The sequence below is a fragment of the Eptatretus burgeri genome, chromosome 10, assembly GCF_056783735.1.
Source record: "Eptatretus burgeri isolate ZD-2024b chromosome 10, Ebu_testis_v1, whole genome shotgun sequence".
NCBI classification, from domain to species: domain Eukaryota; kingdom Metazoa; phylum Chordata; class Myxini; order Myxiniformes; family Myxinidae; genus Eptatretus; species Eptatretus burgeri.
Window position 1 is genome coordinate 19,859,379 of NC_140970.1, and position 27,475 is coordinate 19,886,853.

The window sequence follows — 27,475 nt, forward strand, 5'->3', positions numbered from 1 at the left end:
GTGGAGATGTTGTGAATGAGAGCTGAAAGTATGGGTGTTAATATTTCTTGAAGAAGACTGAGACACACAGCAACACAAAGTCTCAATGGATGTGTAGCTGCCTGAAAACCTTCCCTGAGGAGAGGCAACCAAATGAAAAGGCAAAAATGGATGGCAAAAATGAAAGCGTGGGATGAATAAAATCTGGAAAGATGTACCTATCTTTACATGGAAGTACAAGTTTAAAATATTTGGCAAGAAGCGATGGCGATTTGTTTGAAAGTGGACCACGGAGTGGTATAACAATCAGTGTATAACAACAATGAACCATGGGAGTGGATCATTGCAAGTGTCAGGCTGCCTCTCAGCCAAGGGTGTCAGAGATTTACATAACATCAAAGGTACACTGGCTGCTCATAGGTACAGGCAGGTTCTGATCCATCAAGTCATTCCCTCAGGAACATTGGGCAGGGAATCATCTTGCAACATGACAAGTATGACCCCAAGCATACAGCCAAAGTGATTAATATATATACATATATATATATATATATATATATATATATATATATATATATATATATATATATATATATATATATACAGGTATATATATATATATCTTGGTCATAACAAGGCTGATGGAACAGTCACAAAGATGCCTTTGTCTACACAAAGTCTTGATATGAACATCATGCAATGAGGCTATGTAGGGTTATACAGACACAGCGAAAGTGAAATTCTCAGCAACCAAACATGTTCGGTGAGTTGTGGAAAGTGCTACAGGATATTTGGAAGAACATTCCATGGTTACACATTGATAAACTCTATCGGAGCAAGAAAACAAGTTGTTATGTTCTGTGTAATTAGCAAAACGATCACATACAAAATACAAACAAGGTATCTGTGATCACAAAGCGATCGCCAAGGGTAAGCCTCCCCAGCGCCCACGTTCCAATGATGGCCATATTACTTTTGAACCGCCATATGACATTGACCTTCAACATTTAGGGATAGAGTGTAACAGTCAAGGCTATATAGAGAGGGCAATTTTGTTCTGATCCGACAAACGAGTTATGGTAGAAAATGTTAAATTTTCCAGCTGTTGAAATTAGGTCATGACTTTAAAATTAGGTCAAGGTCAAAGAGTCATTCCCACATAATTGTTATTCCCATTATCTATGCAAAGTTTAATCACAAACGTGCCAGCCAGTTTGAAGATACAGCTCGGACATTGGCAGAAAGAAAAAGGGAGGAAAAAAAAAACCCCCCGAAAATGGTAGTTTAGTATTCATCAGGGTCGAAGAAACTTTGAGGTACCATTAAAAACTTGGGGCACGAATTGTACAAAGACACCCTACAACAGGTGGATATAAGCTCTTCCCTATCCTTTAGGAGGAGGCTTAATGAACTGTAGACCAATCATTTTGTTTTTGTATATTTTCTGTAAAAATGCTTTGTGTACAATATATGTACATATATATATATATATATATATATATATATATATATATATATATATATATATATATATATATATATATATATATATATATATATATAAATATATGTATGTATATATATATATATATATATATATATACATATATACATATCCATATACATATTGTTACGGTTCTCGGAATCATATGCATACAACATACAGGTGTCCCAAGTCAGTTATTCCATTAAGTACATGTGTAGACAGATCCCTTCCTTGTGTTTGGTGGGAAAGTTAAAGGGGTGCATTGCGATGTTGTTTTTTTAGTTAGATTAATAAATCTTTACATCCCCACTCCATTTCATTGCAAAGGCAAATCCACAGCAACCCACGGTACCCTCTGCCTGCTTGCCCCTCCTCTCGCTAGCTTCTCGCGCGTGGGCTGAACAACCACATGTTCACCTACTCGTTGAACCGGTGACTCGCTGTTCGAGGCAAAATCCTCTTACAGTAGTTCCTTTTTGGCGAGTCCGCACATGTGGAGGGGGCGGGCTTCCGGGTATGGCCAAAACGCCGCCCAGAAAGGGTGGACCCATGGAAGCCCCCATCCAATCAAGGTGGTCAGTGACGTCAGTTTCACTAAGGCCCCTCCCCGCTGAGGGAGATGGATAGATTACGACACCATCCCGCAAACATAGATCCCGATTCCCGCAAAAAGGTAAGTGATGATACTGTTGAGGCAGTTATGTGGGCAAGTGCATGACACTTTGAACCTTATGAGAATAATCATTAGAATAAAATAGCATAAATTAAACCAAAATAGACATTTCTGCAGCCCAGGGATAATGACAATGAAATTGAATCGAGAACTGTGACCCTGCTCTTTCCCACAGCAACTGTGCCCATAATGCTGTGCCCATTATAGGTGGAGCCATGCCCAAAAAACATGTGTTTTTAGGGGGTAGCCGATTTCAAGTTAAACCTTCTCCGAGGGGGTTTGTCGAATCTGGCAAGGGTGTCGGTATTTGGTTAGCCCAATGGCACCTGAATAGCCCCACAGAGCTCGATTTTTCATTTTTGTCCCAAGGTCAAGGTCACAAGGTCACGAACTTAGAAAATGTCAAAAAAAATTAAGAAATTGGGCATCGAGCTCCTAGGGTTTTCAATTGTATTGAATGAAACTTGGTATGCAAGTAGTGCTCTTCGAGTACTACAACTTTCATCATTTACGTTTTTCCTGATTCCCGCCAGTTTGCCCGTGGCGTCCCCTCGTGAACCATCGCCATCTCCAGACTTGTATCTTATATGCAATTACTCATTATTTGTGCATCTCCTTTGCACATGTTACGATAATCATTTCCAATAGCATTTCTCAGTCTTAATTAATAAAATGGAGTTAATGCATATATGGCCATCATCGGAGTATGGTGGTACTCCATATCTAGGGATGTCTTGGAGAAAAAATGGCTGCCCCATCAAATATGTACAAAATGATATGCTGAAAAGGTACTATATAGTGAAGTAATTAGCATTTAAAAGCCATACCTTTTTTGCATGAACATTTTCATCACTAAAAAGAATGAAGAAGACGCCAGAATGCATCACTAAAGTGCCAAATCGAGAGATCGCAAAATCGCCGAATTGCTCGTCCACCGAATTGGTGATAAATATCATCCAGCCTTGCACAATATTGGTTGAAGCAATAATTACAGTGATTCCAACGGAAGGAAGCAACATTCTCACTTGTATATTGTACCCACAGCATCACAAAAATGTTTTTTTTAATAGTATTTAAAACAAAAAAGAATACAACCACAATACACCACAACCTGTTGAACAACATTTACACGTATGCAGTGTGCAAAACTCTCCCATTAAACTCAGTATCCAGTAAAACTCACTGCCTGCCATAAAGTCTGTCATGGATTTCATGACGACATGGGTTGTAAGATACAACAAAATGCATAATTTATGACGGAAAAAGGTCCAGAATGGTCTGCTGATGCTTTCATTGGGGTTCACAGGGGATCATACCAGTTTGTTGAAAAGAGCATTCCAAATTCACCTTTACATATACCATCTGTGTGTTGTTCAAGCAAATTGTGCAGTACCTCCTCCTTATGTAAAAATAGATGTGATCATATCACCCCCTCATAAGGCAAATATTTATTTCATGTATACAGGGTACGGAAAGTGAGGAGGGAGGAAATTGGAAATGCAAACTTTGAGAAAAGGAACAAAAGGGAAGATGATAGGAATGGAGGTATCTTTTTTATTGTGTACATGTAGGCGGGAAGTAAATTGAGGAAATTAAAATTGTGGGAAAAAAGACAATGGAGGATGGAAGGAGCAGAGAAAGGAAAGAAAGAGCAAAGAAAAATTCTGCCATGTTGGCATACAAAATAAATAGAGGACTCCAAAAGTCTAAGACAACAGGGTAGCAGAACATCCAAGTGGAAACAAAGGACAGGAATATTGGACAGGATATTAAGAGAATTAGGGAATGGACTTGTATAACACATTGGTGTGAGGGGTGGGGGTCGGGGTGTTCCCCATATAAAGCCCCTCAAAAGAATATACTGGATGATGACGTCATTGGCATCCAGATTGGGAAAAATAGTTTGAAAAGTCAAAAAACAATACTTTCCATCTCAATCCCACAAAAAATAAAACACACAACTCGAAAGCATCTGAAAATGCAACACCCATCCACGTCCGATTTGTACTTGAACTAACTTGAAAATAAGTTGAAAAAAAATTGTACATTTTATTAATTTGCGTTCTCCATCATCTCACAACAAAGGTTTGTTGAGGATTTGATGGCGAAATCTCAATTGGTAAAAATGTTACGGCCTGGACATACACACTGAATCTCAATGGTAAACAAGGATTTGATTAAAACATTTATGGCTGGTCTACCATTTCACCGATGACATCATCCTCACAATCCTTTATTCCCCATTTGGAGTAGAATAAGATGTGCCAAGTTTCAATTTTTTGCGATCAGGGGTTTCAGAGGTATAATGCTTTAATTCATTTGTGTTTAATTCAAGATGGCTGCCATATCACGTGACCAATGTCACAATTATAATTAAAATTTTCTCCATAGTGGGGGGGGGCGGGGGGGAGTCGCTTCTAGCCTGAAAATTGTGTCAATTGGGCAAGCGGTTGCTGAGAAAAAAAATATCATAAAATAAAAGCCAAAAAAAAAAAAAAAGGATAGAACAATAATAACAATGACAATTATTTCAACAAAATTATGAATTTGTTTTCTCCAGATTCTCAAAATAGAGCTTTGTTGAAAATTTGATGACAAATCCGAAATGGTAAAAATGTTCCAGACAGACAGATAGCGACAGACAGACTGCAACCCCCGTCTTCTACTGTGCGGGTACGGGCTAATGATACCATTCTACAATACAATATACAACTACCTCGAACATAGACATCTTCATACAATTGTTACCCATGACAAAAATGTCAAAATATGTTGTGATGGCAATATGTAAAAGGATTGTGGTGTTATTCCTACCTTGTTTGGTTGTTTTTTGAGTGATTCCATCCCTACATGTATTTAAAATGTTTTTTTCAGACTACATGTGATGAAAACTTCAAAATTTATCACTTGGCATTTTACAATCACAAAAACGTTACAGTGTGGCCCAGAAAGACAAAATATGGTTACAGTAAGTGCCAAAAATAATTTTCAGGTGTAGAGTGTGTTCCAAAAAAACATATCACTTTGTGTAAAACTCTATTTTTTTGCATTTTATGACACAAAACATTACAGTATGGTCCAGCAAGGCCAAATATGGTTACAGTTATATCCGTTTAGTTTTTTTTTTTCAAGTGGATAATATGTTCCAGAAGAAAATATCACTTTGTGTAAATATCACCACTTTGAATTGCCCAGCGAAGTAGGGACAATGCTAGTATATATAAAAGACAAATCGTAATCTTTGTAATAATTCCATTTTAAACTGAGTGGATATGAATCAGTTCAGCATTCATGCTAAAAGGTAAGTGATGATACCATTGAGGCAGTTATGTGGGCAAGTACATGACACTTTGAACCTTATGAGAATAATCATTAGAATAAAATAGCATAAATTAAATCAAAATAGACACATTTCTGCAGCCCAGGGGTAATGACAATGTAATTGAATCGAGAACTGTGACCTTGTTCTTTCCCACAGCAACTGTTTGGTGGGAAGCCTTTTCTGCAGTGTCAGCAACATAGTACCACATACCCATCCCCATCTTACACCCAAACCACAGTCCCAACCACATCTTTCCCACCATGACAGCTAGCTATGTCTTCCACACCTCACATTCCTCCAACATCTCCTTACATCCCTCTTGCTTCCTGACCTTCCTCCTACTGCTTTTTTATTTCACCAATTCTGAGCTGCAAAAATGTGATTGCTTCAAACCTGAAGGTATCCACAACTCCCCAGGTTGAGACACCATCCAGAGCAGTGCAATCCCCAAGAAAATTGGATGGATGTGCTGCACACAAAACATGATTCTCTGAAATTTTGACTGCACAATTTCATTTTTCCTGTTATCTTCGTCTTTTAATACATCAGTCACGGCCCATGGAAGAGCTAATGATAGAGAAAAGGAAGAAATTTCCGAATTGAAAAAAGGCCTGGGAGATGGAAGAGAAGAAAGGAAAGGACAAAGAAAATGAACTCAACTCAGAAGGCCGGAGTTTGCTTTTTGGTACTGGCGGATGTACGTCAACATTCCTGGGTTCACCTGCATTATAGTGTATAAGGAAAAGCAAAACAATCGTATTTAAAATCCAACATGCTGGAAGGATGTTATATTAAATGAAAAACACCAAATAGTATAAGCTAGGACACCAGGGTCTTCTGATCAGTGCCTCAGTGTGCCCTGTAGAAGTGGCTCCTTGTGGGAGCAGTGTGGAAAGACCCGCTGCAAAGGGAGAGGGAGATCTATTTAATATTCCATGCACATGCAACACGCATCTGGGCTGGCCCTGAGGAGCTCCGAGACAAGGGCTTTGAACAGCTGACCATGTCCTTCTTGCCAAAGAAGAGCAAGAAAGAAAATGTGTCGGAACAAATTCAGGGAAGATGAGTTTGTAGAATGCTTCATGAAGGATAAAGAAAATTCTTGAACTGTATGCAAATTCTTGTATCCACTCTCATTGTATAATTCATTACCCACTATATTTGGCAAAATTGATGGAATGCAAATCATTATCAGCAATCATGCTACATAAACCAATATCCTTTGTGTAGATCTGTATTTTTGCTGTAAATTTCAGGCTCTTGATGCATTTACATTCAGATTGGGGAAGAATACGTGTGAGTTTGTTGTGGGTGGTACTCCTTGCTGATTTATGACAACAGCACTATTTTCTCATTGACTTGTAGATTAGTGGCAACTGGGCATTTGGGTTGTGTATATCTGTTACCATGGGAAATCAAAGGCTGGAAAGCAACCGAATAAGGGGATGTGATCGGATCAACCGCTTTATCTGCAATGGCCATTTTTGGGTTCCAAACAAAAGGTAATACCAATTCCACATAAATGATGGGTGTATGACCAATCATTGTGGTGGAAAAGATTTATAATTGATAAGACATCTGCAGTATTATCATATCAAGTACATACATTAAATAAGTAGTGGAATCCAGTAAGGACTTTCATAAGTTTGTTCATCAAGAACGTTCTGGTGGAAATTATTGGTGACAGACTTGCAGTACAGTATGTATTCCAATGATTAGTTATATAGCTCTAGCTTATTAAATTATCACCACCAAGTCAACAAATAAAAAGTCATGATTTTCAATGATTTTAGTTAAAATATATATATATATATATATATATATATATATACATATACACACCCACTGAAACCTTTTAGCAGAGTTTTTGTGTCATCACATATCATTTTCACATGTAGCAACAAACCCTAACCGACTGGAATCACACCATAAAACTCACCAATGAAACAGGTATCACCATACCATTTGGTTATGCTGTGCTAAGTAACCTTACCTATATAATACTATTAAGAACGAAAATCAAGAAATATGATTAACATTAAACCATTTTTGAGGGATGTCTTCAAAAATATGAAGTAAAACCGAACACCATAAGATAAATCTCAATCTTTCGGAAGAGGCAACCGACTTGCAATAACAATTAAAAGTCCTATTTAATAATATGGTCATCCTGCATAGAATGATTTATTAATCAGCTGATGACCTAAAACTCTCAAAACTATCAGCACATCATTAAGCAGATAAAATATAATCTCAAAACTACTCATACAGGGCTCTAGACTTTTTGAAATTACTCAATCATCAATCTCATGGCATCATGTTATAAAGGGGATTGGTACCTGCTGTCCTGATATATTGCTCATGGCCCCATCAATCGAGAGCCATAAATCTCAAGTATGACAACTTCAACCACCGCTTCATAAATGGCTACAATTAATCTCACCTTCTTATGCTGTCAACGTGGGAGAAGTTTTGACCCATCATTTCATGAACCAGTCGGCCAGGTATGGAATTTGGACTTTGGCCAGGGTGTTAGCTATAGCTCACCTTCTCTTTGCAAAGGACAGCATGGGATGCATAAGCATGAAATGTTTTCTAATAATGTTTTTGTGACTTTTTGAAAACCCTACATGTTTCCATAACAATTGACTGCAGCCTTTTACAAATGTTGTGAAATTTTTTTGTGTTAGCTGGGAGGTAAAGGAAAGGGCATGTAAATAGCATGGGGAGGTAGGGGTCGAGGGGGGCTGGGAGTCATAAATTCCATCATATTTGCTCACATAATAAATCGATGGCCATTTCCAAGAAGACTCAATAATTCAACAGAACATGGCATGTGTTGCATTGTTTGCGTATCAAGAAGTACAAGTGGATTTCACTTTCAATAGAATAAGTAAAGAAGAAGTTTCTTCCCCCCCCCCCCTTAATTGATATTGAGCAAATCAGACAAGGGAGTACAAAGGGTGCTGACTCAAGCCAAGTCCCTGTAGGATAAAGTTGTGAAAAACAAACAACCCACACTCAACACGCTTTCAGTGCACAAGACCAGCTGGATGACCACAAATGGCACAGTGTTTCAGTAATAAACACCTTGAGGCTGTATGAAATACCGTAGCTCAATGACTCCTATAATTAATTATATCTATGTGCATAACCATCAAAGAATCCTGCTGCACACACATCATTGAGGATATCTTCAACAATACTCAAGCATACACAGCTTAGAAAATAGAGGACATGTTGAAGTATTGAGCATGAGCTGGTACGATACTGAATGTAAAATTCAGTTCCCTGTTGTGAGGGAAATGGAAGCATAGCAAACACTTTTGACTGCCACAAATGACGAAGGAGAATTTGTTTAAAAGTAATGCCTCCAAGTCTTTTTCCAAAACAGGTAAAGATATTTGAATTGAACAAAGACAGGTACTAACATGAATCTTCATTCTACCATGGTGCATATTTATTTCTCAACAATCACCACTGCGGTCCACACATTTCTACCAACGTCAATGTAATTTTATGATACCGTCATGATCGAACTGTGCATCCTTAATATGACTTAGCCAGAACTTCACAGTGACCTTGACATCATTGTCAGAAGAAAAATGTTCTCCACGTAGGTGTTCCTTAAGTTTGGGGAAAAAATGAAAGTCTGACGGAGCTGAGTCAGGGCTGGTGATCCTTTGAGGCAGTACTTCATTGACCTTCTCTTCCTCTTAGGATCATAATGGTTCACCAAACTCTCATCTCCAGTCAGTCATCCCAACTCTCATATTCAGCATTGATGTGGTATTGCCCTCTGCCATCGTGACTGACGTAGCGCTGAGACGTCTAGTGTCAGAATAATGAAAATTCACACCCAGTAGTGGGATGAGCTAATGCGCAGACTGTACTTTGTTTCATTTGAATAGCTTTACCTGTTTTGGAGAAAAATAATAATCAGAGACATTACTTTTCAACAGGGCCTTGTTTGTTGTTTTCCGAGTTAGACACCATTACAACGAAATCTTGAGAATAGTAGCACTCCAGCTCTTAAGTAACTTTTATCAAGTTTGGAAGAAGATGCAATTCCTGTGTGAAATACATTGTTGCTAAACAAGAGAATACCATTCACATTAATACTCGTAGATAGTGTGTGGATAACAAAGTGCACCAAACATTAATAACATGTATAAAGAAGATGCACAGATGGACATTGTCGAGAGCGTGAGGATGAAGGGTGACCTAATGGGCATACTTTTGCTCAAGGAGAGACCAATACCAGCAGTACAAAACATGCTGCAGTGTATTTTATACCATGTTTATATATTTTACAATCTATAGAACTGGCAGTTTAGGATGCTGCATGTCCTGACATGTCGGTAATTTCATGCACCATATTACCCAAGCACCCTGATGGAGTAATAGGTTTAATTATCACTCATGAATAGATGGAGAGTATAAATGCTCTGTAGTGTTTGATATTGATACCTTATGTTTGTGGCTCCACTTTATCATGTGTTGTACAAATTTACTGAAACAATATGTATTTGTTTCTTCAGTCAGGAATGATCTTTCACAACTTTTGTTGTATAGGAACTGAATGAGTTTTCTGACAAGATTATTCGAAAATTGCAGAACAATCTGGAACATATACTGCATAAGACTGCCAACCCACTGTACGTACAACCAAGCTAGATGTTTCACTGTTGTATATTGTAGTTAAGTATGGTGAAGATATTTACTTTTCCTCTTGTATTTCTGCATTTTAGCGCATTTGCTCAAATTCTGAGTTTTATTATATTTCAAGCGAGTGAGTATGAAAATCCTTTTCTCTTCTTCCTATGTGATCTGAATTCCAATGTTATTTGAAATAAATTTCCCTTAAACATCAATGTGGCTCCAATCAGATATTTCCCGAGGTAATATCAGCTCTTCCATGAGTCCCATGTTAACAAAAACAAAATTTTCGTAAAATTCCTGCAAAATGTTCAGGTCCAAGACTGATGAAAAACTTAAGACTTCAATGTTGAATTTCTGAAACCTCAATGCTGCTTTGTTACTTTTGAAAAAGTCAAAATTTCTACATCAAGTTAGAAATTGGATTCAGGCTGTAAAATGATGCAAAATAGTTTCAGGGAACCAGATATCAAGCCAACACAAAGTTGATCAGGCCATTTGAGGCTGACATCATCGAGTCAGGAAGCAGAGCATAGGGCCTTCTTATCACATCCTCAACACTTCATGGGAAGATCTAAAAAAAGAATTATGTCTCACAACGAGCATCCAACGTCTGCGCAGCCCGTGTTCTGTGCTAATGTGTGGAAGGGTGTGACACATAGCAAGGGAGGGAAGCCTCATTAAACCTTCACTGTTTTCACTTTGAAAACGATGTGTATGTGCTGAACAAGGGTAATTTTGGTTTTCAGGCTTCCGGTACACAGATTTCTGTACTTGGCATCATGTTAAAAAGGGGATTGGTACCTGCTGTCCTGATATATTGCTCATGGCCAAGTCTTCACAGTGATAAAATTCTGTGATTGCATCTCCACAGGAAACTTCAAACTAAATTCCACATAGTCACAGTATGGTAAACAAGGAAATGCATTAATCTGCCTTTTAAGCTGCCAAACAATGCTTTAATTGTCCTTCTGTTGATGGTTGCTTTATCTTACCTGGATGCATCTTGAAGCTGTGATAGATAAACACTCACCTCAAGAAGCTCATCATGTGGCCGAACACCACCAAGCCGCTCAGCAGGACCTCCAGCAACCACCCTGGTCACAATGACACTTCCACCCACACTACCCTGTAAAGGTCACAATCACTTCCTTTGTATTAGTGTTCAGATAAATTGAAAGAATAATACTAACAATAACAAATATATCCCTCATGAAAAGAAAACTCATGCTTTCTCCTGAAATCTGATGAAAATCTGATGAGAATCTCAGATTTCATGAGAGATTTTTGGAAGGGTAAGTCGAAGCATATAAGGGAATCATTAAAACGATACATGCATAACCATTTTCTACTGTATGGCACAAAATAATTGTTTGTTTCTGATATATGTTAACAATTGTGATTTACAGAATGCAAAATTAAAGCTCTTTCAAAAAGAACATGGCAATAGGGGAAGGTCGGGGGAGGGGGTATCAGGAAGTGCTCGACTTAATTCCTATGCCAGGATGGCATGGACACGCCATAGGATTAATACAACACCAGTCCTCCAAAAAAATTAAAACAATAAATAACAAAAAAAACCGACCATGATACAAACGTATAAACCAATGAAGTTTTGTTGATTAGTTACAAACCCTCTGTCTGTATAAAAGCAGTGTTGGAACAGACTGTGTTGCTACACCCTCTGAAGCAAAATTTGGACAATATTGCATTGCAGGAAGTAGTATATTGCTATCATAATGGCGAGAACAAGACAATTAACAAAGGAAGACAGACAGACCATTATAACCCTTAAAAGTGGAGGTCTTTCCTTCAGATAAATTGCAAAAAAGCTAAGGTGTCAGTGAGTACAGTTTCCTACACCATCAAAAGGCACATGGAAATTGGAGGAAACTCTGACAGGAAGAGGTCTGGCAGACGCAAAGCCACAACACAATCAGAAGACAAGTATTTGAGAGTCAACAGCTTATGTGATAGGCGGCTCAGAGGACAGCAGCTTCAAGCACAGCTTAACACTGGTCGAAATAAGGAAGTCTCTGTTTCAACTGTGAAGAGAAGACTTCGAGCTGCAGGATTGACAGGTCGAGTGGCAGTACGAAAGCCATTGCAAAGATGGCAAAATAAGAAAAAGAGGCTTGCCTGAGCCATGAAGCACCGCCAGTGGACTACTGAAAACTGGAAGAAGGTCTCATGGACCGATGAATCAAAATTTGAAATCTTCAGTTCATCACGAAGGGTTTTTGTACACCGTCGAGTAGGCGAAAAGATGGTTCCTCAGTGTGTGACACCAACTGTCAAACATGGAGGAGGAAGCATGATGATCTGGGGCTCTTTTTCTGGATCCAGAGTCAGCGACTTGCACAGAGAGACTGGCACGCTGAACCAAAAGGCTACCACAGGATTTTGCAGCGCCATGCTATACCTTCTGGTCTACGCCTAGTTGGTCAGGGGTTCATCCTACAGCAAGATAACGACCCAAAACATACCTCCATGCTATGTCAGAACTACCTTAGAAGAAAAGAACAAGATGGTAGACTTCAACTCATGGAATGGCAAGCACAGTCTCCAAACTTAAACCCCATCAAGCTGGTTTGGGATTAACTGGACAGAAGGGTGAAAACAAAGCAACCTACAAGTGCAACGCATTTGTGGGAACTTCTGCAACAGTGTTGGGAAGAACTTTCTGAACAATATTTGATTTCCATTGTGGAAAGAATGTCACGAGTATGTTCGGCTGTTATATCTGCAAAAGGTGGCTACTTTGGTGAGACAAAAATTTAGATTAAATTTTGTTCAATAAAACAATTCCATGATTTCGTTTTTATCTGCAATTGTTTATTAGGGCTTCAAGCATGGCTGAAGCCCTATTGAATTCGTTAGTATTATTATTATTATTAGGGTACCCTGTGAGTACAGGGTACCCTATTGTTTTTCTTATGTTTATTATTTATTAGGGTACCCTGTGAGTACAGGGTACCCTATTGTTTTTCTTATGTTTATTAGGGTACCCTGTGAGTACAGGGTACCCTATTGTTTTTCTTCTGTTTATTATTACGCATTATTAGGGTACCCTGTGAGTACAGGGTACCCTATTGTTTTTCTTCTGTTTATTATTACGCATTATTAGGGTACCCTGTGAGTACAGGGTACCCTATTGTTTTTCTTCTGTTTATTATTACGCATTATTAGGGTACCCTGTGAGTACAGGGTACCCTATTGTTTTTCTTCTGTTTATTATTACGCATTATTAGGGTACCCTGTGAGTACAGGGTACCCTATTGTTTTTCTTCTGTTTATTATTACGCATTATTAGGGTACCCTGTGAGTACAGGGTACCCTATTGTTTTCCTTCTGTTTATTATTATTATTATTACGCATTATTATTATTATTATTATTTTTCCGCCGGCATTTTGCACCCTTTTTCGCTTTAAAAATCATTTTCTCTGGAACACTAAGTCCGATCGACAGAAAATTTTCACCATAGTATGTATCTTTTTTGATAGCACAATCACGTTATAATTATGACGTCATTGGTCACGTGGTACGGTCGCCATCTTGAAAAAAGCGATAAACTTTGGACATCTGTATCTCGGAAACCGTGCAATGGAAAATTTTTTCGTTTGATACATTTTACTAAGCTCCCTATGGGGAACACGTGTGATTTTTCGTGACGTCATAGGTGAAGCGATATACCGGTGAAAATTCGTCAAGTAGAACGCCATATAGGAAAAATCTGAAAAATTCTGAGCGTCATCTACACCAAAATTCATCGTCAAAAATGTTTTTTTGACGTCATCGATGACGTAATTCGGCCGCCATCTTGTTTTTAGTGTTTTTTAAAAAAATCTTCTTCTCCAGAACGGCTGTGCAGATTGCGGCGAAACTTAACACGCACATTCTCCCTGAGGTCCTCTTTCAAGTTTGTTAATTTGTTGTTGATACGTCACATGGTTTGGCGGCCATCTTGAAAAAACCCTAAAACCTTCAAACATCTTCTTCTCCAGAAGCGCTGGTCCAATGAAGGCGAGATTTCAGAACTATATTCGTGAAATGCATGCGATACAAGTTTGTTAATTTCGAAGTGATAGGTCACGTGGTTTGGCCGCCATGTTGGATTTAAGAAAAATATTAAATAATGTTTTCTCTGGAATTTCAGAAGCCATCGAAGCGAAAATTTGCAAGTGCCTTCCTCCCTCACGTCTGCATACATGGTAAAAAATTTTACCTCAGAAGTCACATGGTTTGGCGGCCATCTTGGATAGAAAAATAGACCTTATCCGATTTACACGAAACTTCACACAGTTGTTCGGGTCGACGAGGGAAAGCAGAATTTAAATTTATGATATCATAGGTCACAAGGTTCGGCAGCCATCTTGGATTGAAAATGAATAAATTTTAAAAATCTTCTTCTCCAGAAGGGCAAGACAGATGAAGACGAAACTTCACACATATATTCCCCATGAGGTCCTTTCTCAAGTTTGTTAATTTGTTCTTGATCGGTCACATGGTTTGGCGGCCATCTTGAAAAAACCCGAAAACCTTCAAACATCTTCTTCTCCAGAAGCGTTGGCCCAATGAAGGGGAGATTTCAGAACTATATTCGGGACAGGAAGGCGATATAAGTTTGTTAATTTCGAATTGATAAGTCACATGGTTTGGCCGCCATCTTGGATTTAAGAAAAATATTAAATAATGTTTTCTCTGGAACCGCTTAACCTAACGAATCGAAAGTTTGCAATTATCATCTACCGTCGTGTATACACGCGTGGTAAAAATTATGATGTCACACGTCGCATGGTTTGGCGGCCATCTTGGATAGAAAAACGCACCTTTACCGATTAACACGAAACTTCATAAACGTGTTCCAATACCCAGTAGGAAGCAGAATCTAAATTTGTGATGTCATAGGTCACATGGTTCGTCAGCCATCTTGGATTGAAAATGAATAAATTTTTAAAATCTTCTTCTCCAGAAGGGCTGGACAGATTAAGGCGAAACTTTACAAGTACATTCCCCCTGATATCCTCTTTCAAGTTTGTTAATTTGTTGTTGATACGTCACATGGTTTGGCGGCCATCTTGAAAAACCCTAAAACCTTCAAACATCTTCTTCTCCAGAAGCGCTGGTCCCATGAAGGCGAGATTTCACAAGTATATTCGTGACATGTATGCGATGCAAGTTTGTTAATTTCTAAGTGATAGGTCACATGGTTTGGCCGCCATGTTGGATTTAAGAAAAATATTAAATAATGTTTTCTCTGGTATTTCATAAGCCATCGAAGCGAAAATTTGCAATTGCCTTCCTCCCTCAAGTCTGCATACATGGTAAAAAATTTTTACCTCAGAAGTCACATGGTTTGGCGGCCATCTTGGATAGAAAAATAGACCTTATCCGATTTTCACGAAACTTCACAGACTTGTTCGGGTCGACGATGGAAAGCAGAATTTAAATTTATGATATCATAGGTCACAAGGTTCGGCAGCCATCTTGGATTGAAAATGAATAAATTTTAAAAATCTTCTTCTCCAGAAGGGCAAGATAGATTAAGACAAAACTTCACACATATATTCTCCATGAGGTCCTTTCTCAAGTTTGTTAATTTGTTCTTGATCGGTCACATGGTTTGGCGGCCATCTTGAAAAACCCGAAAACCTTTAAACATCTTCTTCTCCAGAAACGCTGGCCCAATGAAGGGGAGATTTCAGAACTGTATTCGGGACAGGAAGGCGATATAAGTTTGTTAATTTCGAATTGATAAGTCACATGGTTTGGCCGCCATCTTGGATTTAAGAAAAATATTAAATAATGTTTTCTCTGGAACCGCTTAACCAAAGAATCGAAAATTTGTAATTATCATCGAGAGGGCAGTATGCACGCATGGTAAAAATTATGACATCACACGTCACATGGTTTGGCGGCCATCTTGGATAGAAAAACGCACCTTTACCGATTAACAGGAAACTTCACAAACGTGTTCCAATACCCAGTTGGAAGCAGAATATAAATTTCTGATGTCATAGGTCACATGGTTCGTCAGCCATCTTGGATTGAAAAACAATATCTTCAAACGTCTTTTTCTCTGAAACGGCTGAACAGATCCAGGCGAAACTCGACCACTATGACCGCCTCTCCATGCCGAATAAAAAGTTCTCACCCTCTTTTGAGGTACGATGCAACGTTTGGCAGCCATAGTGGATTGAAGGAAAAATATTAATTAATGTTTACTCTGGAACTACTGCATCAATAAATATGAAACATCACCTTTATGGTGGAACGCGCATGCGGAATGAGGGTTTGAAATTTCAACGGGATCGGGCCCAGGGTTTGGCAGCCATGTTGGTTTTAAGAAAAATATTAAATAATGTTTTCTCTGGAACTGCTTAACCTGGCGAAGCGAAAATTTGCACTTGTCGTCTCCGATCCTGTTTGCAGATGAGGTGAAAATTATGACGTCACAAGTCACATGGTTTGGCCGCCATCTTGGATTGAAGGATAAATATTAATTAATGTTTACTCTGGAACTGCTGCTTCTGTATATACGAAACTTCACATTTGAAATTGAGACGACATGCGAAACAAAAGTTTAAAATTTCAACCTGATCGATCACGTGGTTTGGCAGCCAGAATTATTTAATCATTTTAATCTGTTCGCCAGTAATAAGGAAATTGAACGCTTTGTGCTGCCCGGTTCAGCACTCGTCTGTTCTGCGCCGTCGCGAAGCAGGCCTGTGTTTGTATCACCATTAAATCATGTTTTCTCTGGCACCGCTTTTCCGATGAATGCGAAACTTTGCGACGATGATTTAAGTCTCATGTTGTATCAGTTGTGTCAAAGGCGGACACGTTTGGGTACCCGGTCATCACTGCCAGCAGTTATAAAGTGGCAGTTCTAGTTATTATTATTATTATTATTTTTCTTTTTCCGCCGGCATTTTGCACCCTTTTTCGCTTTAAAAACCATTTTCTCTGGGATACTAAGTCCGATCGACACAAAATTTTCACCACAGTATGTATCTTTTTTGATAGCACAATCACGTTATAATTATGACGTCATTGGTCACGTGGTACGGTCGCCATCTTGAAAAAAGCGATAAACTTTGGACATCTGTATCTCGGAAACCGTGCAATGGAAATTTTTTCGCTTGATACATTTTACTAAGCTCCCTATGGGGAACACGTGTGATTTTTCGTGACGTCATAGGTGAAGCGATATTCCAGTGAAAATTCGTCAAGTAGAACGCCATATAGGAAAAATCTGAAAAATTCTGAGCATCATCTACGCCTAAAATTGCTGCGGAAAATGTTTTTCTTGACGTCATCGATGACGTAATTCGGCCGCCATCTTGTTTTTTAGTGTTTTTAAAAAAAAATCTTCTTCTCCAGAAGGGCTGGACAGATTAAGGCGAAACTTTACACGTACATTCCCCCTGATGTCCTCTTTCAAGTTTGTTAATTTGTTGTTGATACGTCACATGGTTTGGCGGCCATCTTGAAAAAACCCTAAAACCTTCAAACATCTTCTTCTCCAGAAGCGCTGGTCCCATGAAGGCGAGATTTCACAACTATATTCGGGACATGTATGCGATGCAAGTTTGTTAATTTCAAAGTGATAGGTCACATGGTTTGGCCGCCATGTTGGATTTAAGAAAAATATTAAATAATGTTTTCTCTGGTATTTCATAAGCCATCGAAGCGAAAATTTGCAATTGCCTTCCTCCCTCAAGTCTGCATACATGGTAAAAAATTTTTACCTCAGAAGTCACATGGTTTGGCGGCCATCTTGGATAGAAAAATAGACCTTATCCGATTTTCACGAAACTTCATACACTTGTTCGGGTCGACGATGGAAAGCAGAATTTAAATTTATGATATCATAGGTCACAAGGTTCGGCAGCCATCTTGGCTTGAAAATGAATAAATTTTAAAAATCTTCTTCTCCAGAAGGGCAAGACAGATTAAGACGAAACTTCACAGATATATTCCCCATGAGATCCTTTCTCAAGTTTGTTAATTTCTTCTTGATCGGTCACATGGTTTGGCGGCCATCTTGAAAAAACGCTAAAACCTTCAAACATCTTCTTCTCCAGAAGCGCTGGTTCACTGAAGGGGAGATTTCAGAACTATATTCGGGAGAGTAAGGCGATATAAGTTTGTTAATTTCGACTTGATAAGTCACATGGTTTGGCCGCCATCTTGGATTTAAGAAAAATATTAAATAATGTTTTCTCTAGAACCGCTTAACCAAACGAATCGAAAATTTGTAATTATCATCGAGAGGGCATTATGCACGCATGATAAAAATTATGACGTCACACGTCACATGGTTTGGCGGCCATCTTGGATAGAAAAACGCACCTTAACCGATTAACACGAAACTTCACAACCGTGTTCCAATACCCAGTTGGAAGCAGAATATAAATTTCTGATGTCATAGGTCACATGGTTCGTCAGCCATCTTGGATTGAAAAACAATATCTTCAAACGTCTTTTTCTCTGAAACGGCTGAACAGATCCAGGCGAAACTCGACCACTATGACCGCCTCTCCATGAGGTCCTTTTCCAAGTTTGTTAATTTGTTCTTGATTGGTCACGCAACGTTTGGCAGCCATATTGGATTGAAGGAAAAATATTAATTAATGTTTACTCTGGTACTACTGCATCAATAAATGTGAAGCATCACCTTTATGGTGCAACAGTCATGCGGAATGAGGGTTTGAAATTTCAACGGGATCGGGCGCAGGGTTTGGCAGCCATGTTGGTTTTAAGAAAAATATTAAATAATGTTTTCTCTGGAACTGCTTAACCTAGCGAAGCGAAAATTTGCACTTATCGTCTAAAATTGTGTTTGCACATGTGGTGAAAATTATGACATCAGAAGTCACATGGTTTGGCCGCCATCTTGGATTGAAGGATAAATATTATTTAATGTTTACTCTGGAACCGCTTCCTCTGTATATGCGAAACTTCATATTTATAATTCAGGTGACATGCGAAACAAAAGTTTAAAATTTCAACCTGATCGGTCATGCGGTTTGGGAGCCAGAATTATTTAATTATTTGAATCTAGAAGCCAGTAATAACGAAATTGAACGCTTTGTGCTGCCCGGTTCAGAACTCGTCTGTTCCGCGCCCTCTCGAAGCAGGCCTGTGTTTGTATCACTATTAAATAATGTTTTCTCTGGCACCGCTTATCCTTTCAATGCGAAACTTTGCGACTGTCATCTGCAGAAAGTCCCATGTTGTATCAAAGGCCGACACGTCTGGGTACCCGGTCATCACTGCCAGCAGTTATAAAGTGGCAGTTCTAGTTATTATTATTATTATTAATGGCGTTTTTATGTTCTACTGACCGATTTTGTGGCGGATCTGGAGGGAAAACTGTCAGATGAAATTCAACGAAACTTAACAGGATAATTACTCACCACCTGACGTTTATACTATGAAACATTTGATGACGTAGGTCACGTGGTATGGCGGCCATATTGGATTTTATCCAAAACCTAAAAACATCTTCTTCTCCAGAAGAGATAATCAGACAGCCTCAATCTTTTGCACACATTTGCTAAGTTGCTTGGTAATGTAAAGTTGTTAATTTGGTTGAAATCGTTATTTAATTTATATGATTTTAAATGATTCCGATTCGCCTCATTAAATATGCAAAATATGCAAATGAGAGTTGAAAAAATTTAATGACAGATTTAGATACTAGATAAACAGGGGACTCCCAATGTATTTATACGATGTCTGTATTTGACCCCAGTGAGCCCCCAGCGCCCCCCAAAGTTGAAAATGACCCATTTTTGAAATGTCATAAAATGAAAACAACGCTTGGAGTAAATTCAATGAACCTTATCCATTCAATTACTCTCCACCTGAAGTTTATATTTTAAAAACTTTGATGACGTAGGTCACGTGGTCTGGCGGCCATATTGGATTTTATCCAAAACCTAAAAACATCTTCTTCTCCAGAAGGTATAATCTGACAGCCTCAATCTTTTGCACACATTTGCTAACTTCGATGTTAATGTGAATTTGTTAATTTCGTCGAAATCGTTACATAATTAATATGATTTAAAATGATGCCGATTCGCCTCATTAAATATGCAAAATATGCAAATGAGAGTTGAAAAAATTTAATGACAAATTTTGATAGCACATAAACAGGGGACTCCCAATATATTTATACTATCTCTGTATTTGACCACAGTGAGCCCCCAGAACCCCCCAAAGTTGAAAATGACCAATTTTTGAAATGTCATAAAATGAAAACAACGCTTGGATGAAATTCAATGAACCTTATCCATTCAATAACTCTCCACATGAAGTTTATACTTTGAAAATTTTGATGATGTAGGTCACGTGGTCTGGCGGCCATATTGGATTTTCTCCAAAACCTAAAAACATCTTCTCCAGAAGGGGTAATACGACAGCCTCAAACTTTTGTACACATTTGCATGGTTCCATTGTAATGTTAAGTTGTTAATTTCGTCAAAATCGTTGCATAATTTATATGATTAATATGATGCCGATTCGCCTCATTAAATATGCCAAATATGCAAATGAGAGTTGAAAAAATTTAATGACAGATTCTGATAGGCCTTGAAGAGGGGATTCCAAATATGTTTACACTATGTCTGTATTTTACCCCAGTGAGGCCTCAGAGCCCCCCAAAGTTTAAAATCACCCATTTTTGACATGTCGTAAAATGAAAACCAAAGAACATAGACAAAAAGTGACCACAAATTCTGGAAGATATTTTAACGTTCTACAAGTTCGCCATTTACATTAATATGCAAATGTGGAGTTATTGGACGTTTTTGAGGACTTGAAAATTTGTTCAGCCTCGATTTGTCCAATGTGAAGTTTCTTTCTCTATCATGTATTGCTATGGGCTTTTCAATCCTTCATTGATATAACTTGAGGGACCCCGTAGCTGGGCCACATTGCAGACTTGAACTAACTTTCTAACTCGGAAAACCCACATCATGTGACAGGGTGATGGTGTTGAAATTTGTTAAAATGGAGGCATGCCTTGAAGCCCGGGATTACTGGTTTACCAGTTTTAATTTGTTCTATGCTTTAATTTCAGAGTACATTGAAACATTAAACTGCTTAAATTTCAGTAAAAACTGGAAAAATGGGGGTGTTCTAAAACTTTTGAGCAGTATAATATATATATATATATATATATATATATATATATATATATATATATATATATATATATATATATATATATATATATATATAATATTAGCGTGGCCCTGAGTATATGGAGAGAAAAATGAAAGTTGGAAATTTCTTACTTTCACAACTGAAATGTGCGCAGTTCCTTGTAAAAACTGTATGCAAAATATTTTTGAAATCCAAGAATATTTAGCGGTCACCCTCTGATGAAGTTTGCTTCAGCACCCAAGTCCCCCTTATTCAACAAGAGGTATTAACTGATTCTTGCAGTCCTGAAACTTTTACCTGTGATGAACAACCACTTGGAGGAGGAATTGCAGCTTTTCCTCTCCATGAATCAACTTCTTGTTGAACTCTTGGATGAGAAATACTCCTCTCTCTGCTCATTCGTTGACCACAGCTGGGGTCTCCACGACCTACAGAGCTTTCTTTAAGGAGTTCTCCACTGGCCAGCTCTCGGGATCGTTGAGAAGGAACTGTTCCAGAAGCTGGAGGTGAGTGAAGAGGGCCTTTGTGTTTGTCATCTCAAATTGCTCAAAGCCCTTGCTATTATCAACGAATGCACTCAACATGATTCTCGGACTCTTTGGTGGATGTTTGCCAGCATGTTCATCCAAGGCTTTGATCATGGGTTTTTTCATTGCCGCTGGTACTCTGTCGTCAAATAAGGCCAGCCACATGAGCTCCTCCAACAGGTACCAGAGGTGGAGAGAAAGCTTCTTGTTGTTGGTGGTGGAAATCCCTTGATGTTGGTAGTGCATCAGTTCCTTCATGAGCTGAAATTTGTTCCAGGGGGCTCGCACCACCTGAGGAGCCATGTTCCAAGCTCGAGAGCTATGCATTGCTCCAGGAGCTGTGAACTTGATTCCTCGCACTGGGGTGCCACCGAGGAAGACTGTACTTTGCTCGAGGAACTCCCGGTAATCGTCACAAATATGGGCAATTTTTCTTCTTGAGAAATCGATCAGTTCGTCCCGTGAGGATGCCACTAGGCTCTCCACATAGGGATCAGTTCAAGCTGGCTTGAAGTTATGGTGTTCAATGTATTGCCATTGACCACGGAATATTTTGTACATGAGAATCTCAGGTCCTGCTGATGATCCCCCAAAGGTAGTCTCAAAAGCGGCTCCAATCACAAGTTGACTTATGTTTGAAGCTGTGGTGTTGAAGCATAATGCCTGAACACAGTCCACAATCTTCCAGTCTTCGAGACACTTAACGATGGCCACTGCCTGCACCTCTCCAGTTCCGGATGGAAGCTTTGGAACACCCAAGAGTTTCTCAACTCCGAGGCTAGACACGAGGACAGGCAAGCGATCAACAAGATTTTGTGATGGCAGTTCCTCCATGAGCTTCCCGTCCCAAAGAATGATAAAGGGGACATTGGTGGAGAAATCCTCCTTTAAACCTTTCGAGTGAGCCAAACGATGACAATCCCTGCATCTGTGGATGGAGTTCCGATTGATGTTTAAGTCAGTAACATCATGGCCAAGGCTTGCAGCAGCCTCGTTAACAATGTAGGTCGCATCTCTGGAGGAGATCTGCATCTGGTCGAGGGCAGCAGCCAGTTGAGGTGTCATGATATTCCTCTTGGCCAGTTTTGGAGCAGACACAGTGGCAGCACCCCCAACTGCACCTTCCTTATCCTCATCACCATCCATCTCCTCTCCTGCACTTGAAGATGAAGATGCTACCAGTACCGCTTGGCTGGTTGAAGCTTTTTGATCCTTCTGTACCATCTTCCATCATCTAGCAGCCTGCTCTGACCTCTTCAGAGATATTTTATCCTTCCAGGACTGTACCATGTCCACAGAGCTGATGCAGCCTGACCTCCCCTTCTGTCGCTATCCACAAGGAAATCCCGGTCCTTGGGATTCTTTGTCAGGACTGGTGTGTCCTCATGAGCAAGGTCAAAGAGATCTTCCAAGCACTTTTGAAACTCCTGTTCTTTCTGCTTGTAGGATGCACTGCTCCTTTTCTGATGTTTTTCCAGAGCTTTACATTCCACGAAGACCGCCTCCAGTTTCTTATTGAAATGCTGGTCAGCTTGTGTTGGAATACTGGCTTTATCCTATGATGCCCTGCATTGTTTTGCGACTGGCATCCTGGGTGCTTTGTTTCTTCTTCAAATGCAAGAACAGGAACTGCCCAAAACGTTACTGGTTAGATGGCAATTTAGTGTCCTTTATTTCTGGGTCAACAGAATCAATCAAATAAAACTTCTTTCTCGAATGCATCCCAAAGAAGGAAAATGATGCGCAAATGTATCAAATATGAAATATGTATCAAATCACAATGCCATGAAAAACAATTATGCGATGAGAGCGAGCAGCAGAGAACCACACAGCAAGACAGCCTGAGCCACAATGAACTGAATTGGCAACCAACGCTGGGGTGGGGGTGGGGTGGCAACACCGAGACTAAACAGTCACAGCTACAACTTCCATCAAACAGTACTTTATGCCTGTATAATATTCACTTTTATACAAGCATAAAATATTGTTTGATGGAAGTTGTAGCTGTGGTTGTGTTTTGTGTATATTGTCATGAGTCTGGCAGTTAATGTTATACCCCATACCCAAATGTGGTTGACGGGCGGATAACACCGCCAGCCCGGATAGCCGAGCACAGACATATTGATCCTCAGAGATTATAACATGCACGGGAGGGGCAGAGAGCGACACTGGCAGAGCGACGGAGGCATGGGGAAGCACAGCACGGGGGGGGGGGGGTTATACTCGAACCCCATGGCAAATACACGCACACAGCAACTTAAAATAAACATGTTAATTTAATGACAATATAAATATTTACAAGGGGATAATGCAAAATGTAAAAATAAACGTGAGATAAATTAAAACTAAAGTCGAGGCGCCACTACACACAGACTTAATCACAGACAGGGTGGAAATTAAATGAAAGAAAATCCTTCCTTTATTCTGGCACTTTTCATGGTCCAGAGATGGCTTTGTGGACCTTGGAATTGAGGCGCTTCGTCCTGCATGTGTAGATGTGCCAAAAAAAATGGCGCCAAGCCGCTCTCTCGCAGTGGGAAAAATGTACATTGGGCAATTCGTGAGCGGTATTCAACACCAAGGCTCAGAGACCCCATGCAGCTTCTTCGTGCGTTGATCATCTTCACCGACCCATGGTTTTCAGAATGGCGCCGTCCCCTTTAACATACACGAGGCTTTGTGGCCTGTCTCTCATGACCCAACCAAGAGCCAATGGCCAGTGTCTTGCTCAGTAAGTGAGCCAATTCTCCTCAGCAAGAATACGAGAATCATGCGGTCTTCTTCATGTATCGAAGGAAAGCCAGGCGTAAAGCACTGTTTTACAGGCCATCTCCTCACTCCGTTCTCTCTCGACCGCATACGTCCCTTTCTCCAAACTGAACCAACAAAGCCAACAACCTCATCCCTTCTCTATCTCTCCTCATGTCATACCAAACAACTGTCCCACCTCCGGGGCGTGGTTTGCTCGCACCAAACCCAGGAAGGCTGGGCTTCCGCCTGCTCCGCACGCCTTGCTTGCTTGTAAATGCAAAAACTTAGGAATAGGTCACAGGGGGCAATCACATACTTGGGCAACTTATCCTAAACCCCTATCTAATTAACACACCACCCCCCATGTGGTGACACATAACACTTACGCTCACAGTTTCCCTACTTAATTATATCGAGATGTCTCCTGCACCTCCACAGACAAAACAACTCTTTTCAATCCTTACTTTCCTCTTAAATTCCTCCATCTACCCCCACAACCATAACACTATTATAAAACTGAGTTGAGGAATGTTGATTTTGTGTTTGAAAAATTATAGTTCATGATCTGAGCTTTTATCCATATGTAGTTTGTGGTATAAAGGGTGGAGAACTCCTTCACAATACACGATGACAAACGTCTTATGTTTCAATTTGCCTGAAAAAATACCATGTTTTCGTATTGCATACTGGAAATATTGAGCACTCAAACAGTTAAGTGACCCTGGAGTTGCCAACCATAGCACCACTCTCTCAGCATATCCTGATGAAAGACATACTGTGATGGCTAGGGATAAATAAAATCACACACTATAAAGGTGTCAGAGCCTTTTGTTGCCAAAAGTAGCATAGCATTTTAATAATACAAAGAAAAGTTATTCGCAGATGGTAGAAAGTCCTCTCCAAAACAAATCCTCAATGATGCAGCACTCTTCACATATATTTCCCACTGCCCTCCCCCTCCACCCCTTCCCCGAACCAGACCCCTTGCTTCTCCCATGATACTCAATGTTACCCTTCAAACATTTCAACTACTTAAAACCATTCTTCTCTTCCAACGTCACACACTCATCATAATGCTTTGATGAGCAAAATATAAGGAAAAAGTAGTTTGTGCTGTGCACCATTTATATTGGTGTCAAGATACACCAAAATATTAATTAACATTTCGAAAGAAACGTGAGTGGATCGTCAGCTATGCATCATTAAATCATTGTCGCTTTGACCCATTAAACTCAGTATAACCCAGGAATGACGGGTCCACAGAAAAAGAAAAAAAAACACCTGCTGTGTCTCGTACTCAGTAATCACACATGGACATACATGACTGGAATATGTTTGGCAACATTTGATGCAAAACACTAAACATAATTACCATGAAAAACTGCATTGTAACATTTATATTTTTTGGTTTGATGTTGGCCAAACGAAATTTATAGTTAAACATGGATCAAATTATCTTTCTCAATGAAAAGTACATAAGAGCAGTACCCCAGCCATAGAAAATGTTAATTTTAAAAGGGAATGAGGAGTGCAATGGTTACAACAAAGAAGAACAAGAACAAGAATAAGATAGAGCATCTAACACTGTGTGTATACAGATTACAGTAGGATATCAGAATCAGTGTGGACTCACTCACTGATAGATACACACAATACCATCACAATAGATTTCCATGTTCCTTTGGGAATGTGCGAGGCTAAGTAACTCACTCAATAAATTCCTATATCTCCATCCAGTATAAATTGAAAAACATGTCAGTAATGGTTTCGATAGTCAAGATGACCAGTTTCAACACCATTACTAATTAATGTACAGTACTTTGAACATATCTAAACTCAAGGGTTCCTTTATGTGTTGGATGAAACTCCCGAGGGTCTTCAAAAAACATGCACACTCACATGCAAGCACACACACACACACACACACACACACACACACACACACACACACACACACACACACACACACACACACACACACACACACACACACACACACACAAACACACACACACATGAAACCACACACGCACAGCTCCCTTTTGGCCAAGATAACAATAAATCACCTTAAAAATAACTTCAAGTGGGACAAATATTCAAGTAAAAGTCCTTTCTGAAGAAGAAGGAATGAAAGTTATTGTATTTACTAAGATGGCAGTAACAAAAAAAACAAAAACAGTTAATGTGAAGACAGCAAATAAAGAGAGAATGCTTACATCAGAACACCGACCACCAGTGATGTTGAACCCAAGGCAGCCTTTTTCTCGCCGCAGCACCACCGTAATCCTCTCTCCACCATCTTGCACCTGAGATACAGTTACGAGGTACAAGGTGTGATGAAGCGAAATAAAGTCCGTCATTTGCACACATCTGCCCCATCTCTCTCCTCCCTCCCCGCCCCCCCTCAAACATTTATACCTCACAATAATCATTGGCATCTCTCAGGATGAGGTCGAAGCACAAGGCCTGTTGCTCTCACATCGCTGGTGACCTCTTTCTATTTTTTTAAATTGCATTTTGGCTAATCTTGCTGATGCTGCTCTCTCAGCGCTCTGACCCTCCCTGACTCCTCCAAGGCACATGTTTTTTTCAGGTTGAACTCCCCTTGGGTTAAACTCCCAAAACCCAGGCTTTGACAACCTTCAGCCTTTTGTACATTCTTTTACCCCATCTATGGAACCACCTTCATGAGGGTGTTCAATCCCACTCAATCTTTTCCAGAGATTCAAGCAAGCAATGCACGACCATCTGACCCTCATATGCCCACATTCTTACTCAATATGTTTTCTATCCTGATTAATCCCACCTGTTTAACCAACCCTCTTATTAACCAACCCTCTTACAGTTTACTGTTCTTTCTTTCTTTTTCTCTCTCACCTCTCTTTTCATATTCATTAATTTT

At 39.5% G+C, this 27,475-nt stretch overlaps 1 protein-coding gene across 1 annotated transcript in view; it reads right to left on the reverse strand.

Annotated features, from left to right (window-relative positions):
* Positions 1-8,909: 8,909 nt before the first annotated feature.
* The window catches only part of LOC147018039 (E3 ubiquitin-protein ligase PDZRN3-like), a 57,273-nt gene continuing 38,707 nt past the window's right edge, over positions 8,910-27,475 (reverse strand). Inside the window, exons 2-4 of the mRNA XM_085900037.1 lie at positions 26,790-26,879; positions 11,153-11,248; positions 8,910-9,377 (exon numbers count right to left, since the gene is read on the reverse strand). Of these exons, the coding sequence (XP_085756163.1) occupies positions 9,360-9,377; positions 11,153-11,248; positions 26,790-26,879 (204 nt within the window). The 3' untranslated portion in view covers positions 8,910-9,359. The remainder of the gene's footprint in view (positions 9,378-11,152; positions 11,249-26,789; positions 26,880-27,475) is intronic.